The following is a 20,225-nucleotide window of genomic DNA, read 5'->3' on the forward strand; positions in this document are numbered from 1 at the left end:
GTTTATATGTTTGTAGGAATTTGTTCATTTCTTCCAGATTGCCTATTTTATTGGCATATAATTGCTCATAATATTCTCTTAATATTGTTCTTGTTTCTCCTGTATTGGTTTTGATCTCTCCTCTTTCATTCTTATTTTATTTATTTGGGTCCTTTCCTTTTTCTTTTTGATCCAGCTGGTTAGTGGTTTATCAATTTTGTTAATTCTTTCAAAGAACCAGCTTCTGGTTTCGTTGATCTGTTCTGTTTTTTTTGTTTGTTTTGTTTTGTTCTGTTTTGTTTTTGATAGAATTGATTTCTGCTCTCATCTTTATTATTTCCTGTCTTCTGCTGGTTTTGGTTTTATTTGCTGTTCTTTTTCCAACTGTTTAAGGTGTAAGGTTAGGTTGTGTATCTGAGACCTTTCTTCCTCCTATGGAAAAGATTGGTTTGCTATATACTTCCCTCTTATGACTGCCTTGGCTGTGTCCCAGAGGTTTTGGGCTGTGGTGTTATCATTTTCATTGGCTTCCATATACTTTTTAATTTCATCTTTAACTGCTTGGTTAACCCATTCATTCTTAAGTAGGATGTTCTTTAGTCTGCAAGTATTTGTTATCTTTCCAAATTTTTTCTTGTGGTTGATTTCGAGTTTCACAGCGTTGTGGTCTGAAAATATGCACGGTATGATCTCGATCTTTTTGTACTTGTTGAGGGCTGATTTGTGTCCCAGTATGTGATCTATTCTGGAGAACGTTCCATGTGCACTGGAGAAGAATGTATATTCTGCTGCTTTAGGATGAAATGTTCTGAATATATCTGTTAAGTCCATCTGGTCCAGTGTCTCATTCAAAGCCATTGTTTCCTTCTTGATTTTCTGTTTAGATGATCTGTCCATTGTTGTAAGTGGGGTGTTGAAGTCCCCTACTATTATGGTATTATTATCAATGAGTTTCTTTATGTTTGTGGTTAATTGATTTACATATTTGGGTGCTTTCACATTTGGAGCATAAATGTTTACAATTGTTAGGTCTTCTTGGTAGATATACCCCTTAATTATGATATAATGCCCTTCTTCATCTCTTATTACAGTCTTTATTTTGAAGTCTAGATCGTCTGATATAAGTAGGCTACTCCAGCTTTCTTTTGTCGACCATTAGCATGATAGATGGTTCTCCATCCCCTTACTTTCAGTCTGAAGGTGTCTAGGTCTAAAGTGGTCCTCTTGTAAACAGCATATAGATGGATTTTGTTTTCTTATCTATTCTGTTACCCTATGTCTTTTGATTGGAGCATTTAGTCCATTGACGTTTAGAGTGAGTACTGAAAGATATGAATTTTTTGTTAAATTTTTTTAATTATTTATTTTTGACAGAGAGACAGAGCATGAGTGAGGGAGGGGCAGAGAGAGAGGGAGGCATAGAATCCGAAGCAGGCTCCAGGCTCTGAGCTGTTAGCACAGAGCCTGACACCGGGCTCGAACTCACAGACCACGAGATCATGACCTGAGCCAAAGTCGGATGCTCAACCGACTGAGCCACCCAGGCTCCCCTGAAAGATATGAATTTATTGCCATTATGTTGCTTGTAGAGTTGGGAGTTTCTGGTGGTGTTCTCTGGCTCTTTCTAGTCTTTGTTGCTTTTAGTCTTTTTTTTTCCTCCGTCTTTTCTCTCCCCAGAGCCCCAGAGAGTCCCCCTTGAAGTTTCTTGCAGGTCTGGTTTAGTGGTCACCAACTCCTTTAATTTTCATTTTGTCTGGGAAACTTTTAATCTCTTTTTCTATTTTGAATGACAGCCTTGCTGGATAAAGAATTACTGGCTGCATATTTTTCCAATTCAGCACATTTAATGTATCCTGCCACTCCCTTCTGACCTGCCAAGTTTCTGTGGATAGGTCTGTTGCAAGCCTGATCTGTCTTCTCTTGTAAGTTAAGGACTGTTTTTCCCTTACTGGTTTCATGACTCTTTCTTTGCCTGAGTATTTTGTGAATTTGACTATGATATGCCTTGTTGATGGTCAGTTTTTGTTGAATCTAATGGGAGTCCTCTGTGCTTCCTGGATTTTGATGTCTGTGTCTTTCCCCAGGTTAGGAAAGTTTTCCGGTATGATTTGCTCACATAACCCTTCTACCTCTTTTTCTCTGTCTTCATCTTCTGGGACCCCTATGATTCTCATGTTGTTTCTTTTTAATAAGGCACTGATTTCTCTAATTCTTAAATCATTCTCTTTTGCCTTAGTCTTCCTCTTTTTGTCTGCTTCATTATTCTCCATAAGTTTGTCCTCTATATCACTGATTCACTGCTCTGCCTCATCCATCCTTGCTGCCATGGCCTCCATTCGAGATTGCAGCTCAGTTATAGCATTTTTTATTTCATCTTGACTGGCTTTTACTTCTTTTATCACTGCAGGAAGGGATTCTAATCTATTTTTTAACCCCAGCTAGTATTTTTATTATTGTGATTCTAAATTCTGGTTCAGACATCTTGCTCGTATCTGTGTTGATTAGGTCCCTGGCTGTCATGTCTTTTTTTCTTTTGGGGTAAATTCCTTCATTTCATCATTTTGAAGGAAGAAAAGGAATTAATAAGGTAAAAAAAATTAAAATTAAAAAATTAAAAACAACACACACACACACACAAAATCAAAGAAATTATGCTAGGTCCTAGGTATATTTTGTTCTGGTTGTTGAAAGGAGCTTCATAGATTAGAGAAAAAAGAGAAAAAGGGGGGAAAAAAGAAGAAAAAGGAAAAAAAGAAAAACATTTGAAAATTTGAAAAAGTGAATACAATGGAACATAATAAAATGAAATGATGGAAGTAAAATAGAATTTGAAAAATTTACAAAATAGTAAAAAATATAGTAGGAAAAAATTAAAGAAAAATATTTTTAATAAAAATTGAAAATAAAAATATTTTTTTTCTCTTTCTGATGAGTTCTGTGGTTCAGGTTGTGAAAATTATTGTGTTAATCCTCAAATCAATTTTCTAGGTGTGCAGGATGGTTTAGTGTTGATCTGGCTGTATTTCATGGATGCGAGGTGCAAGAAAAAAAAACTTCCATGCTGTTCTGCCATCTTGGCTCTTCCCAGCTCCATTATGTTTTATTTGAAAGTTTTGGTTCTTCCTCCTTTTTTCTTTCTTTTTAAATTTTTATTTAAATCCAAATTAGTCAACATATATTGTAAAATTGATTTCAGGAATAGAATTTAGTGGTTCATCACTTACATATAACACCCAGTGCTCGTCCCAACAAGTCTTCTCCTTAATGACTCTTGCCCATTTAGCCCATCTCCCCACCCAGCACCCCACCAGCAACCCTCAGTTTATTCTCTGTATTTAAGAGTCTCTTATGGTTTGTCTCCCTCTCTGTTTTTCTTATTTTTCCTTCCCTTCCCCTATGTTCATCTGATTTGTTTCTTAAATTCCACATATGAGTGAAATCATATGATATTTGTCTTTCTCTGATTGGCTTATTTCACTTAGCATAATACACTCTAGTTCCATCCATGTTGTTGCAGATGACAAGATTTCATTCTTTTTGATTACTGAATAATAGGGACTTGCAAATTTAAATGAGAAACCACTATAGACCTATCTGAACTTACCAAATCCAAAATACAGACAACACCAAATACTGCTGAGGATGTAGAGCAAAGGACATTTTAATTCATTGCTAGTGGGAATGCATAATGGTATAATTATTTTGGAAGACAGTTTGGCAATTCCTTATAAAACTACAAAAACTCTTACCATATGATCCAGCAATCATACTCCTTGGTATTTACCAAAAATATTGAAAACTTGTGTTCACACAAAAACCTGCACACAGATGTTTATAGCCATTTTATTCATAATTGCCAAAACAGAAACAATCAAGATGTCCTTCAGTAGGTGACTAGATAAACTGTGATATACATAAACAGTGGAATATTATTCAGTGTTAAAAAGAAATGAACTATCAAGCCCTGAAAACACATGGGGGAATCTTACATGCATATGAATGAGTGAAAGAAGCAATGAATAGCATTATATTTTTGTCTTAGTTACTGTCTAGTTACAGAAATTTTTATATGTAAAGCAGAATAGCATAATGAATCTCCATGTACCCATCACTCAACAATTATCAACAGTTTAGCTCTTGTCAGTTTATTTATTTCTTCTACTTTTTAGTGGGAAGTGCTTTAAGTATGTTAAAGTAAATCACAGATGTCATATAATTTCATCTGCATATACATCAGTATGTATATTTATTAGCTAAGGACTTGAAAAAAATGTTGAACCATTTTTATACCTGAAGCATTAATATTTCCTTATTATCATCGAACAACTGACCTGTTGAATTTTCCTCCATTCACAATTAGTTTGCATAAAACAGGATCCAAGCAAGACGTACACATTGGATGTGATTATGTTTCTTAAGCCTCTTCTTTGCTAAAATCGTGCTCTAACCTCTTTCATTTTTTTAATTCCATGTATTTATTGAAGAAACAAGAAATTATACTCATCTTACATTTTGCTTATTACATCCTTGGATATTGTTTATATGTTTCCCTTTCAACTATTTTTTTTTTCTGTAAAATGATAGATCTTGCAACTTGATTAAATTCAGGTTCAAATTTTTTTCTTTTACTTTTTTCCCCCTTTATTTTTCTTTTCCCTATTTCTCTCTCTCTCTCTCTCTCTCTCTCTCTCTCTCTCTCTTTGACAATGATACCTCCTAGGTGGTGTGTACTTTGTATTGTATCACATCAAGAGGTACACAAAGTCTGTTTTTCTCTAATAGTGATGTTAAGAATGATCTGTGGGTTCAGGTATTATCACTTTAATAGTACTTCTCAATTCTTGGCTGTACAGTAGCATCACTTGAAGAGTTTAGACCAAACAAATTAGAATCTTTGTCAGGGTAGGACCTGAGCAGCAGTATTCTTTAAAAGTTTCTCTAGGTTGAGGTGCCTGGATGGCTCAGTTGGTTAAGTATCCGACTTCAGTTCAGGTCATGATCTCACAGGGTTCAGAGAGCCCCACATTGGGCTCTCTGCTGTCACTGCTTCGAATCCTCTGTCCTTCCCTCTCTCTGCCCCTCCCTCCACCCCCCCACCCCATCTCTCTCTCTCATAAATATTAAACATTAAATAAAAAAGTTTTTCCAGGTGATTTTAACGGTCAGCTAAGGTTGAGAATTACCATTGTAATGATTTTAGTAGCTATGGTGATTGTTGCCTAGACCAATGGGATTGTAAAATAGTGATTTTCTCCATCAGCATTTCTTCATTAACTAGAATGCTTTTTTGAAGAAAAACTTGCCATCAACTACTTGGTTACTCTGAAATACAGGAAGAGCAGGATAAATTCTTGATTCCCCCTCCCCCCCACTCCCCACACCCTCACCTGATATTACTGAGTCTTGTTTTGTTTTAGGAATACCGTCATGAACAAGTATATTTTTATATATTTGGTATTTTTTGATACATTGCAATCATTATTATATCTTCTGATGCTCAAATTATTCTTTTATTTGTCCAGTTGGCTATAAATTGGGTTCTGTGTCCTTAATCTTTGATAGCTTTTTTGTTCTCTGGCAAAGTATGCCCTAGGTTTTTCTTGCACGTTTTGTACTTCCCAGACCTGGAATCAGCCATTTTATCCAGAAATCCAAGTTTCTTTTACTGAAATCACAATTTGGGCAATAAGGATGCTTATCACTTCTGAATTAACAAAGTGTCTAGGGCTTTTCAGTGGAAAATATGAGAATACGTATGAGAATAATATGTATTTTTTGTATGCGAAGTAATTCATGAGTATATACTGATATTTCTAAAATAAATTAAATATTGTAGTTTCAAATGAAGTTCTTTGATTTTATGTGCTAACATCTTTTCTCCCTAGGAGAAATCTTGTTTTCTAGTGATAATAATATATTTGCTTTGTCCTACGAAATATGTTTTTTTTTCCTAATATGTTTGTGGGGGGTGGGGGGAGAGAGAGAGAATAGCTTCAAAACAATTAGAGCAAGAGTTTCAAAGCAGCAGTATCACAAACAATAAAATTACCAAATGTAGTTTAGTATTTGTCATTCTTTTCTCTTTAGGGTGTATCTTACCGGGAAGACACAATAAAGACATCAGATTTAAATTATCTTGAAATAATTTTTCTCTGTGTAGTTAAGGAAACTGCAACTTGATATGAACATGGGTTCATTTGTTTTCGTTTGCTTTTAATTTTTAGGGCATTACTTTTTAAAATAGTAAATTGTTTTAAAATTATGCAAAGTTGTTACATGGTTTCGAAGCCAAAATCATAATACAAAGTACATTCTGAGAAGCCTGGCTTCTCTGCCTGTCTCTTCCCCCCTTCCATCTTGCCTCCTACATGCCACCATTTCTTTTATTTTTTAATGTTTGTTTATTTTTGAGGAGAGAGAGAGAGAGAGAGAGCGCAAGTGGGGGAGGGGCATAGAGACAGGGAGACAGAATCTGAAGCAGGCTCCAGGCTCCAAGCTGTCAGCACAGATCCTGACATGGGGCTCGAACCCATGAACAGTGAGATCATGACCAGAGCCGAAGTCAGGTGCTTAACTGACTGAGGCACCCAGACGCCCCTACATACCACTACTTCAATTAGATTTTGCTCTACCTTTGCATTCTTTCTTTTTGAAAATAAAAGCAAAACATGTGTGTATATTTATGAATACATTGCTACAAATAACTTTTTTTAAGACTAAGTAGTAACACATTATAAGTGTTTCTAGTTTCTTTTTAAAAAAAAAATTTTTTTAACGTTTATTTACTTTTGAGACAGAGAGAGACAGAGCATGAATGGGGGAGGGTCAGAGAGAGAGGGAGACACAGAATCGGAAGCAGGCTCCAGGCTCTGAGCTGTCAGCACAGAGCCCTACGCGGGGCTTGAACTCTCGGACCGTGAGATCATGACCTGAGCCAAAGTCAGACGCTTAACCGACTGAGCCACCCAGGTGCCCCAAGTGTTTCTAGTTTCTAAAGTACTCATATAGACATCCTCTGGCAAGTTCCTCATGACAGACCTTTTAAGTTGGCAGAACAGGTAATATTATCTCTTTTATGTAAGGAACCCAATGCTCAGAAAAATGTAGGTTTCTTTAAGGTTACCAGGTTTATAAGTGGCACAGCTAGAACTAGTACCCATGTACTGTGGCATGGTAGTTAGGAGAACAAGTTCCAAAGTTAGCTTGCCTGATTCTGTTTCACTACTTACTAATTACTGACTTTGAGCACTTTACTCAGTCTCTTCCAGGTTATCTTTTTCCTCATCTGTTAAGTGGAGATAGAGTATCTGTCTCATATAGTTATTCTAATGAGTAATTGAGATAACACATAAACCTTAGCAGATGCCTAGAAAACGTAGTAATTGTTTGTTAAATGTTGACTAATATTATCATCCTGAAAATTCTAACTGATGCTTTTCCCACTATACCTCAGTGCTTCCAAAGTTATTCATTTTCATCCATGCAAACTTCTAGGATTACTCCTGTCTTAACTGATCTATTTTGTGGGTCTAATGTGTTTTTACCACACTGGTATAGCCATCTGGTGTTTGCAGTTTGCCTTACAGACTTGAGCACATGTCTACTATATACCTAGATTCTAGATCATTTTTATTTTGTATTTATTTTTAATGTTTATTTATTTGAGAGAAAGAGAGAGGGCAAGAGAAAGAGTGAGCACATGCATGTGAGCAGGGGAGGGGCAGAGTGAGAGGGAGAGAGATGAACCGTGAGTTCATGACTTGAGCCAAAATCAAGGGTCAGATGCTTAACTGAGCTACCCAGGTGCCCCTAGATCATTCTTAAATTATCCATCAAGCCTTGCATAATATCTTGCCTACGTTGAGTCCTGAAAAAAATAGTGGGTGATTGTTTCCACCTGATGTGAAGGTTTTGTGAAAGAGAAAGTGTCTGTGTAATTCAGTGAATGGGGAGACGCTCAGGTCAAAGAGCTACAGGAGCAAAATCATACTAGCTAGAAGTATAACACGTTCAGGACGTATCTATTATATTAAAAATGCTTGAATGAAGATGTGGCAATAGGAAAGGGAATCTGAAACATTTTGGAAACTTAGCCTCATACTTGTGATAGTTAACATGGGCAAGGTTTGTAGCACTTGGAGATTTGGGGGTGAGATATCAATCCGCTGAAGATACCCCATATTTTCAGAGTTTGAGATGATGTCTAGTATGTTGATTATACTTCTATTTTTTAATAGAAGGAAACAAAGTTGACCTTTTTTTTAAAAAAAAGTGGGAGCATGAAATGAAACCCCCAACTTGTCATGGGTTTTGCCCAGGACTATGGTTTTTATGTTTATGTTATCTGTCACTAGATGGAGTCCATGAGCCCAGGGAACTCTTGCTTGGACTTTTGTATATCCCTTCCTATGATTCCTGTTCTATGCCTTTACAATACCTAAAAAAATTGGGTTTGAATGGCAGAATTTTTAGATTTGCCTTAAAAAGGCAGTTTGTAAAATAGTAAAAATAATCTTTTCAATTGTTCATGTTGCAAAAATTTTATTTGGAAATGATCTTTAAAACCACAGTTTAATATCCATTCTAAATCTGATCGTGAGTGTTTTCAATTTAATTATTGTCAATTAAAGTTAAGTTGTCATCTTCTGTTCCAGTGGTGCAGCCCCACCCCTCCCCACCCTGCCCAGGAACTTTTTTTTTTGTATAGTTGACACACAATGTTATATTCATTTCAGATGTACAGCATAGTGATTTGATAAGTGTATACATTGTGCTATGTTCATCACAAGTGTAGCTACCATCTGTCCCCTGTACATTGCTCTTACAATATTATTAACTGTATTCCTTATACTGTGCCTTTTGTTCCTGTGACTTATTCACTTGTTAACTGGAAGCCTGTATCTCCCACTCCCCTTCACTCATTTTGCCCAACATCCCACCCCTCTCTCCTCTGGCAACCATCAGTTTGTTCTCTGTATTCTGCTTACTGCTGTAATACTGTAATACTGTTGTATTCTGCTTATTATGCTTACGGTCTGATTCTGCTTTTTGTTCAATTGTTTGTTTTTTTTATTCCACTTATAAGTGAAATCATATGGTATTTGTCCTTCTCAATCTGACTTATTTCACTTAGCATGATACCCTCTAGGTCCATTTATGTTGTTGCAAATGACAAGATCTCACTTTTTTTTTAAGTTTATTTATTTTGAGAGAAAGAAGGGGGAAGGGGCAGAGAGAGAGAGAGAGAGAGAGAGAGAGAGAGACAATCCCAAGCACAGAGATGGATGTGGGGCTCAATCCCACGAACCATGAGATCATGACCTGAGCTGAAATCAAGTGTTGGATGTTTAACTGACTGAGCCACCCAAATGTCCCAGTATCCCATACTTTTTTTATGGCTGCATAATACTCCATTGTGTGTATATATAACACATCTGTTTTATCCATTCATCTACTAATGGACACTTAGGTTGCTTCCATTTCTTAGCTATTGTAAATAAAACTGCAATAAACATAGGGGTGTATATATCTTTTTGAATTGATGTCTTCATATTCTTTGGGTAAATACCCCATAGTGGAATTATTGGATCATATGGTAATTCTATTTTTAACTTTTTGAGGAACCTCCATGTTGTTTTCCATAGTGACTGGTACCAATTTACCAATAGCATTGAGGTCCCTTTTTCTCCAAATCCTCACCAACACTTGTTATTTTTTGTCTTTTTGACTTTAGCCCTTCTATCAGGTGTAAGATGATATTCCATCATGGTTTTGATTTGTATTTGCTTGATGACAAGTGATGTTGAGCATCGTTTCATATGTCTGTTGACCATCTGTATATCTTCTTTAGAAAGATGTCTATTCAGGGGCGCCTAGGTGGCTCAGTCGGTTGAGTGTACGGCTTTGGCTCAGATCATGATCTCACAGTTTGTGTATTTGAACCCCACATCGGGCTCTGGGCTGACAGCTTAGAGCCTGGAGCCTGCTTCTGATTCTGTGTTTCCCTCTCTCTCTGATCCTCCCCCACTCATGCTCTGTCTCTCTCTCCTTCAAAAATAAATACAAACATTTAAAAAAAATTAGAAAGATGTCTATTCAGGTCCTCTGCCCGTTTTTTAATCAGATTGTTTTTTGATGTAGAGTTATATAAATTCTTTATATGTTTTGGATATTAACCCCTTATCAGGTATACCATTTGTAAATATCTTCTCCCATTCAGTAAGGTTACCTTTTTGTTTTGTTTATAGTTTCCTTTGCTATGTAAACGCTCTGAGGTAGTCCCAGTAGTTTATTTTTGCTTTTGTTTCCCTTGCCTTAGGAGACATATCTAGAAAACTGTTATGAGCAATGTCAGTGAAATTACTGCCTGTGCTCTTTTCTAGGATTTTTATGGTCTCACAGTAAGGTCTTTAATCCATTTTGGGTTCATTTTTGTGTATCCTGTTCAAAGGTGGCCCAGTTTCATTCTCTTTACATGTAGCTATTCAGTTTTCCCAGCACCATATTGAAGACAGTATTTTCCCCATTGTATATTCTTGCCTCTTTTGTCATAAATTAATTGATCATGTAATCATAGATTTATTTTTGAGTTCTATTTTTGAGTTCTGTTCAGTTCTGTTGATCTATGTGTCTATTTTTGTGCCAGTGCCGTATGTTTTGATTGCTATAGCTTTGAATATCTTGAAATATGGAATGGTGATATCTCCAGCTTCCCCCCACCACCCTGCCCAAGATTGCTTTAGCTATTCGGGGTCTTTCATGATTCCATACAAATTTTAGGATTACTTGTTCTAGTTTTGTGAAAAATGTAGTTGATGAGTAGTTCTTGATTGCAACACAATTATACATCACCCCCCCCCATAAGATTTGTTTCAAATACTAATAAGAACAATTGTTGCACTGCTTACCAAGTATCAATTTTTAGCACAGTATAACACATGTCTGCATTTCCAAAACCTTACATGGTAGTAGGCATCATGAGAGAAAAGCCCAGATAAGCAATTTTTCTTTATCAAGGCTGTCAAAGGTAAGAAGCCTGAGGCTGATAATAGATAATGGTTCTAGTGAGTCAAACTTACTTTGCCATTTAGTTTCTGTTGGGACTTGGTAGTAGTAAAAGAACAGATGGATACATGAAGTGGTTGAGGAGTTATCTTGGGAACTTTCCAGGCCCCAAAGAGGAGCAGTTAAATGTGCTCAATTAGTCTGTGTGCAAGGAAACACGTGGGCAAGGTATGATCTAATTCCTTTTTTGTCTTTCTGCTGCAGCACGTGCCCTTATAGTCGGCCTCCCTTTGGCTATGGAAGTTTTCCAAGTTCAATGCCAGAATGCCTTGGTTATTATGAAGACAGGTACCAAAAACACGAGGCTATGTTTTCAGCTTTAAATAGAGACTATCCTTTTAGAGACTACCCAGATGAACGTACACACAGTGAAGATTCTCGGAGTTGTGAGAGCGTGGATGGGACCTCTTACTATAACAGTCATAGCCACAGTGGGGAAGAATACTTAAATCCTATGCCTCAGCTGGACATTGGAGCCTTGGAGAACGTCTTCACAGCCCCAACGTCAACTCCCTCTAGCATCCAGCAAGTCAATGTCACTGACAGTGATGAGGAGGATGAAGAAAAAGTGCTCAGGAATTTATAATTTTAAAACAAATATGCACAGAAAATAAACATTTCTTAAAATATACTCTGGGTCAGTTGGTGTGAGAAAAAAAGCCTAGAAAGCTTTGCTGAGAGTTTTCAGCCATGATATGAGGGGTCAAAATCAAACGTGATGTATGCCTTCATAAAGATTTGATTAGTGAAACTGGAGTCCTGATGTTTCATCGTAGGAATATTTAAGATATAAAGTAGATTATTTTTGTGGCTGAAATTTGCATCAATATATATTATCATTACTTTATCTTGGAATGTGAAAAATACTGAATCCTCACAATTATATTTGAAGGGATAGGGAGTGTATAGCTGGCATGATAAGTGTGATTTGTATTTTATCTCAACATACATTTATTTATTTTTCTTATATGATTTTTTGTTTGGTGTTTATGTAACATTTATGGATATTGTCAGTTTTTATGTAACATTTTGAAAGTATTTTGATAACTTTTAGTAGTGAATTTGGACTCAATTGCTAAATTTAATTTATGTGAATAACCAATTATAAGTTGCAAATATGTTTTCATGGCACTGGGTTAAGTCCTTCCGCTAAATTAGTCATTTCTGTTCCTAAACATTTCCATCATCTTTTTTGGATTTATTTTTCCATTTGGTATGCATTGTTCTACTTTTGTTATAATTAAATAAACATAGATAAAATTGTTCTTGTTGGATGTTTTCTGTTTGGGGGATAGAAATAAGCAAAATGAATACTGTTCAGGTGCGGATAGTTTCCATACCACGTGCAGATTCTTAGTAGATATTTATTTTTATTTAATAGTCTCCAGAATTGCACAGATTCTATTAGCTTACACGAGACTTAAAACTGTATCAATAAAGATGTTGTGCACATATTCTGATGCCGTTTTCAAACTCTTTTCACGTGTGTACATGTGACTTAAGCACTACCCCAAATGGAAAAACTCTTCCAGGTTTGGTTCAAACAGCTGTCTCTAAAACCATGGAGTTCATGGAAGAGCACATGGAATTTTTTTAATTCACAGTGAGCAATAAAAATCCTTCTTGTGATATGTCCTCATGGTAAGTGGCCACTGTGGATTGAGAGAGCCTATTTAGAACAGGATCAGGACCACCAGAGTTGGGATCATGGTAGAAGAGATCTACAAGGCACCTGAACCAAGGATCAGAAATATCCACAAACCAATACACTTTTCCCTCAGTGATCTGTATAATTTATGCAAATTGAGATCTTGTTACTTAATACTGCTTGGAAATTGTATATGGAAACCTGTTCTAAGCTTCCAACATCTTCCTTTACTAAGTCTGTATTTGTTCCTTAAGGAAAGTTTGTTAATGTAATATATTTCATCAACCCTATACTTAATTGTATGTAATATTTCCTCTTCCCAATAAAATTTTATTTTCATATTTTATATTTTTTATTACTCTGTGCAATGTCATTTCAATGTGGTTAAAGAGCAAAATTTGAATTTATTGATAGGGCAAACATGTAACCCCACATTGGAACTAAAGTGACATTTGGTTGTCTTCACAATTGATGTTTACAACTAAGGGAAAATGTGTGTGTCAGCTTGACCCATTTTATCCCATCTAATTTTTTTTACTGTTTATTTATTTTTGAGACAGAGAGAGACAGAGCATGAACGGGGGAGGGTCAGAGAGAGGGAGACACAGAATCTGAAACAGGCTCCAGGCTCTGAGCTGTCAGCACAGAGCCCGACGCAGGGCTCGAACTCACGGACTGCGAGATCATGACCTGAGCCGAAGTCGGACGCTTAACTGACTGAGCCCCCCAGGCGCCCCAGTTTATTTATTTTTGAGAGAGAGAGAGAGAAAGAGAGAGACCGAGTGGGGGAGGGGCAGCAAGAGTCAGGGCGAGGGGGGGGTGGGGGGGGTGGGGAGACACAGAATGTGAAGCAGGCTCCAGTCTCTGAGCTGTCAGCACAGAGCCCAAAGTGGGGCTCGAACTCATGAACCATGAGATCATGACCGGAGCTGAAGTCACTAAACTGACTGAGCCACCCAGGTGCCCCTATCCCATCTCATTTTAATAATACCTTAGTGATTAAATGGGGTTTTGATTACAGATCTTATAGACAAATTGGTTGGGGTAAATCCCTTTGTAAGGCAGCTGAATGTTACAGAGCATAGTTTAGTGTTTTCCCTGTCTACCTTTAGGCTAGCCCTGTACCACCAATTCCTTCCTTCTTGTACTTAATGGCTGTTGAGGATGGGCAACAGTGCTGGGATCACATGTCAAGAGTTTAGATTATATACAGATACACAAGATAATTTGGGCTGGAAAATATGGGTAGCTCTTATGGAGAAAAGTAACCCAACTGCAGATAAGCATGCCTCTCTACAAATGCCCATATCTGCTCATTTATAGCTCTTTAAATCACTGTTGGCTCTGACTAGAGATCTACAGACTAAACAAAGCCCTGCCCCATTGGCACTAATTCATCTGCCTCTTCAAGTCATCAGAGTGAAATTTTCTAAGCTTGGAGCCACAAGCACTTTCTAATAGGTCTCATTGCCTTGTTTGTTCTTATGAATTAGAGGTAATACTTGTAATAAGAATAGCCTTCTTTAGGCAATCATGTACTGGCTTCATTGATGTGAATTGGGTAGCTTGAAAACTTGATGCACCTGTAATTTTATTAATTGTTGATGCAGATCATTGTTAATAATGCATTTCCTGTTGTGTTTACCAAGCCAAAGGGGCTCAGTGTAGGCTGAGATAATATTACCGCCTAAGACAAAGAAAACTGTAGCTGCTCATTACTGGGTAGTTTGCTAAAAAGGGATCTGGCTACTACAAGTGAATTTACAAAAGTGTTGTCTCTGTTTTAACACTTAATATAATTTGAGGAGAATGAAGTGAACTATTGGGGTGAAAGTCTATAAGGTGAGACCTGGTGCCTTTTCAGATTGGGTATGCCCCCAGATTTCATGAAGCCCTCTGATGTATACTTTAGAAATAAAATTAAAGGAAACATAAAAAAAAAAAAAAAAGAATAGCCTTCTTTAAAAGTGTGTTGAAATATCAGCATGTTCAAAGCATCAAACTTTTCTGTGCTTTTGACAAAGCTGCTCTGGCTAATCGCAAATTAAGGAAACTGTTTTCACTGAAAATAAAATGAAAATAAATTTAATCCCAATTTTCAAGTAGCCTAATTATCAAATTTAGAAGGGCAGGAGCAGTGCTTTTCCAAATGTGTTAGTTAGAACCCAAGCCATTTAGATATTCTGACAATATTTAAGTTTGGGAAACACATCCTACTCCTCTGCCTTGGGGACGGTTGTTAAAAGTCTTGCAGTGAAAAATCATGTTTAACAGTTTATTTCAGTGCTCCCCAAACATCTGGCTTGAGACCCCCTTTTTTTGTTTTAACATGTCTGCTAACATCTCACAGAATCCACTTTGGAAAATGCTAATACAATTATAGCCGGTGGCTTTGGTTTTCAACTGCTGACTTCACATGTGGTTTCCTGCATTGATCACCTTAAATCCTTTATTGAAAGAAGGCAGTGGCTAAATAAACTGTTTTTTGTACTAAGTATCTGACGGTCTTAGAAGAGTCAAGAACTGAAACTTATAGTTGTAAGTTGCCTTTCTCTACTAAACTGGTTTTTTAATGAAAGTTGATAGATATTACATCCAGGAATTCAAGTGGGCAAATGTGCTAAATTCCCATGCAAGTATATTTTCCACAGTGTAAACCAGCTGTCAGTAGGATTATTCCTGAGCCAAAAGTATAAGCTACTTTTGAAAGTTGTAGTTTGGAACTGATGTTGAAATGAAATTCTGGGGATTCTATGAATTACTTGCAATATCTTAAAGTAGTATAATTTTGATGTGGGCAGGGTAATTCTGAAAAATCTCTGGCCTATATTTTGGGACAGACTGCTGAGGCACATCATTTTTTTAGCTTTCTGACTCATTTAAACTTATTCGATTTTAGAGAAATTCCAAAGGCTTCATAATAAAATCAGTTTTCTTAAACATATAAGTAGTTACATTCTATCTAATTCTACTTGATGAAAACGTTCGCATCCTCTAGACAGATGTACTCTTTATCTCTACATTCTGCGTTCTAACTACTTGACCCAACCTACCTGTCTCCTTTCTGATGAGTGTAATATACACAAATTCAGTAAACTTTTCACTCAGTGATGAATGCTTGTAGGAAAAGGGGAAAATTGTATGTGTGTGGGGGGGAGTTTCTGTTTGCTAAACCCTTTAGTCTCTGGCTCCTTCTCTGAAATTATTTTAGGAAAATGTTGTTTTGTTTTGTTTTACTGTTAATTTTGAGAGTGAAAGTGGAGGAGGGGCAGAGAGAGTGGGAGAGAGGATCCCATGCAGGCTCCATGCTGTCAGTGCAGAGCCAGACCCTGGGCTTCATCCTACAAACCGTGAGATCATGTCTGAGCTGAAATCAAGAATCTGACACTTAACTGACTGAATCACTCAAACACCCTGAGAAATGTTTTATTTCTAAAAATAATGAACAGCATCTTACATGTATTCTTTTTCAAAGGAATATCTTCAAAGAGCTAAGATTTGCCTGTGTTCCCTGAGACACTGTGCAAGCTAACAAACCCATCCTGGAGAATGTCTTTTCTTTTAAGCTGTATCTAATTACATAGGTCATAGACAATGGAAAGGTGTAGGGTGACCAACATTTTCCCAGTACTGTGGGGTAAGGAGTCCCAGAACAAGGTACTTTCAATGCTAAAACCAGAAAAGTCCTGGCCAAACGAGACAAGCTGGCTATCCTAATAAATAAAATGAATATAGAATCATCTAGAGGGTTGGCTTATGAAGACTGTACTATCTAGATTTAGAGTTTGAAATCATGATGCTTCTCTCACAAAAGCAGAGTATAGCTGAACTTGTGCAGGTTTAATAGAAAGGTGTGTGTGTGTGGGCGGGGGTGGGGATAAGTTACAGGACATGTAGGAACTATAAGAGAACTGAGGATAGCTAATTATTAATACCTGTGGTGATTTAATCAGACAGTTCACCTTTACTTGGAAGACTAAAAGAAAAATAAAACTGTACCTTTTAGTGATATTTATTTTTATTTATTTATTTAATGTTTTTATGTATTTATTTATTTTGAGAGAGAGATAGAGAGTGAGCAGGGGAGGGGCAGAGAGAGAGAGAGAGAGAGAGAGAGAGAGAGAGAGAGACAGAATCCCAAGCAGGCTCCACACTGTCAGCATGGGGCCCGATGTGGGGCTCGAACCCACCGTGAGATCATGATCTGAGCCGAAATCAAGAGTCAGGCACTTAACCGACTGAGCCACCCAGGGGCCCCAGTGATATCTCATTTTATAATCCAGGGTGGGTAATAATTTTTGTTAATATGGAGTCTTTGTTTTAAACTTTCTTGCTGTTTTCCCCAGCAAAGGTAGAGGAATATTGGTCATAGTCTTTAGCCTGATGTAAGCCAGGGCTACTTTGGCACAGATAATGTGCTAATTCTATACTTATTTAGGTATCTCTGAAACACTAGCCATGATAGTGGTTTTCAAATGTGGTCAGTGTACCACTTCCCACAGAATGATATGGGATGCTTGTTAAAAATGTAGTCATTTCCCAGACCTATGGAATCACAGTCTCTCTGGCATTCAATCCAGAAATCTGCACTTTTACTAAGTTCCTCAGGTAATCTTTAAGCACACCTACCTTTAACAGCAAGTAGTTTTGTGAGGCTTATTTCAAATTATATCTGTTATGGAAACAATATAACCACAATGGTTTTCAGAAGAAACAAAACACAAACAAAACTTACATCTACCCAATAATTGTTTTTATTTTATGATGTTCTTTCTAATATTTGTCCATATACACATTTTCCACATAATTATATTCACAACACAAGTGCACTTTTGCATATACACTATTGTGTACTTCCTCAATATTTTATTGTGAGCTGTTTTTCATGCTCTATGGTTTTATAATTGATTACCTTTCATGTTTGCACAATATTGCTTCAGGCTGATGTGCCATAATTAACCACATGAAAGAGTTAGGATTGTAGTTTTTTCCAAGTTGGTTTCAGTAATTTGTCCTAGCAGTTTCAATGATGTGATTTCAAAGTGAGTTCTCTTACAGACCAGAAGGAGTGGGGGTCCCTCTGAGTAGCCATTATTTCAGTGACATGAGGGATTTTGATATCATTTTAGAGGTCTTTTTAAAACAGAGCACTGAATGGTTGAGGTAGGCAGGCTCATTCTAGTCTGACTTTGGGTCACAATATGAAGGATGATGAGCAGAGCACTTTGAAAGAAAAATGTGGCCTAGTGTTCCATTGTGTTGAAGAGGACACACTAGTCCCTGTTTCTTGAGTCTACTTCATGACTTACCTGGCCTAATGGCCTACTTGTTCTTCATAGCTCAGCCCATTGCCTCTCAATGCTTTTCTTTTTTGGTAGTAGAACTCTATATTTTTAGCTATACTTCGTTTCTTGAAGCCAGGCATGGTCAAGTACTTAAGTTCTGGACTATAAGATGTCAAAGGAAGTTTCATATGCAACTTTCAGAAGGTACCCATAAAGGGAGAGGTTATGCCCTTCTTTGCTCTGTTGTCCTTCTTGCTGGCTAGAATACAGAAGTGAGGGCTGGAATCTGAGCAATCACCTTGGAACCTACAGGCCTCATGCTGAGGATGACAGCAAAACAAGAGACGAGTCTAAAGCACCATGCCAGCACAGGATTACTCTCCTCAAGACCTTTATGTAACAGAAAAATAATTTCTTTCTAGTTTAATCCACTATAATTTTGTGTTTTCTGTCATATGCAACTGAACCAAATTTTAACTTATCCAGAATTCTTCCTTTCTGCAAAGTTTTCTCTAACCCTCAAAGACCATGTTAATTGTTCCTGCTTTATATTTCCACAGCATCTTTGTTCATATATCCTGCTAAATTCTAAATTCCTTGAGGGCCACTGGGGGCAAATATCCTAGAAACTAGAAACATAAACACATGGTAGGCCACAGAATTACAGACACAGTTCTGTATTCTCAACCTCAGGGACTAATGGATTTCATAGACTGACTGGGAAGCAGTGTTTCTCATGTCTGATTGCCCATAAGAATTACCAGGGAACTTAAAAAAAAAACACCCTAGACCTCCAGAATTTGAATATTTGAGGAGGGGAACTGGGAGTCTGTATCTTTTAAAGGATCCTCCCCCCAGGTGATTCTGAACCCCACTAGGCAATGGTTGACAAAATGGCATTTGGATATACTAGAGGATAGTATCAGAATTTTCCTACCATCAACATTCTGTTTTCCTTTCCTCTTCATGTCACTTAAGAGACAATAGTTCAATGCCTTTTCAAGCTCCAGCTTAATGTAAATGCCGAAATGTCTTTGAGAATGGCTTTCAACACATAAAGCGGTGGAGAGAGACTGCACAGGATGGTTGTTATACCAATAATAAATATCAGCATGGAAACAATTTCATGTTTTTTCAAAGCAGTTTTGTCATCTGTAACTATCTTGTTTCCTTGTTTATATTCTCCAACCCCAGCTGTGAGGAGCTGCAAGAGAATAGAAACAATTGTCTTTTGTTCTTGATTAACGATCCCAGATACCCAGCCCTCTGCCTTGCAATGTAGTACATGCTCAGTAAGTATTTGTTGAATTATTTAATAGAGATATAAGCTATACTTTTTTGAGCACCTGCTATGTGCCACTGTATCTAATATCACACTTAAGTGTGATTATCTCACTTAATCCTCATGACAAGCTTGTAAATAGGTGTTATCATCTTTATTTAGCCAGTGAAAAATCTGGAGATTTTAAAAAGTGAAGTGACTTATCCAAGGCAACCCAGCAAGTGAACAGAAGAGTTGACAGTTGAACTTGAGTCTCTGCATCCAAACTCAGCATTCTTTGTGCTTCACCATGTTACCCTTGCTGACAAACAATTCTGGAGAAAATCTAATTCAACTGGAACTCACAGATTGGTGGAACTTTTCTTCCACGAGATACGGAAGTCTGAGCTACCATAGGATGAAAGAAAACATGAAAGGAAGCTGCAGGATTAAAGGGATCATCAACTCATCCCTAATTTTGTCACTACCTTCCAGAGTGCCCTGGGTGCCTCCTACATTTTCCCTCTTGGGACCACCACTCCTCACATATTCTTTTCTGGATCCTTTGCAGCCATGTGGCTGTGGTACAGACAATCACAACAGTGCATTGAATTCACTGTTGGGTCCAGGGTTGGTTGAGCTATTCAGCAGGCCAGTCAGAGCCTTCACAAGGAGTTTTCTAAGTGGACATGGTAGGACAACTTTGCCATCATAGAAAATGATTCTCTAAGAAGTGACTTTGGAGCTTCCCATGGCCATGTTTCCTCTGTGTAGGTAAGGTCTATCTTTGGTAGGAGCAAATGATGATACCAACACAGAAACAGAGGCAGGAAGACACAGAGAGAATCCAGACATTGAGCCTTTGCTTCCATTCACCACAAAGCTTAGCTTCACACTGTCACTGGTCCTTGAGCCAGTTAGCTTGTTCAAGCGTTCTTTCCCCCTGTGGTGGTGGGTTTTTATTTCTTGCATATTAATCTGGACAAAC

The 20,225-nt window shown here is 37.3% G+C and overlaps 1 protein-coding gene across 2 annotated transcripts in view; it reads left to right on the forward strand.

The window, feature by feature from the left end:
* SOX30 (SRY-box transcription factor 30) overlaps positions 1-11,674 on the forward strand; it is a 36,451-nt gene extending 24,777 nt beyond the window's left edge. The window contains exon 4 of one of the 2 annotated variants that reach the window (XM_042993638.1): positions 11,248-11,366. In XM_042993638.1, coding sequence (XP_042849572.1) covers positions 11,248-11,366 — 119 coding nt within the window. Of the gene's footprint in view, positions 1-11,247 lie in introns of both variants that reach the window. The other variant, XM_007077594.3, reaches the window with a different exon arrangement.
* The last annotated feature ends 8,551 nt before the right edge of the window (positions 11,675-20,225 follow it).

This window comes from Panthera tigris, chromosome A1 (assembly GCF_018350195.1).
Source record: "Panthera tigris isolate Pti1 chromosome A1, P.tigris_Pti1_mat1.1, whole genome shotgun sequence".
Taxonomy (NCBI): domain Eukaryota; kingdom Metazoa; phylum Chordata; class Mammalia; order Carnivora; family Felidae; genus Panthera; species Panthera tigris.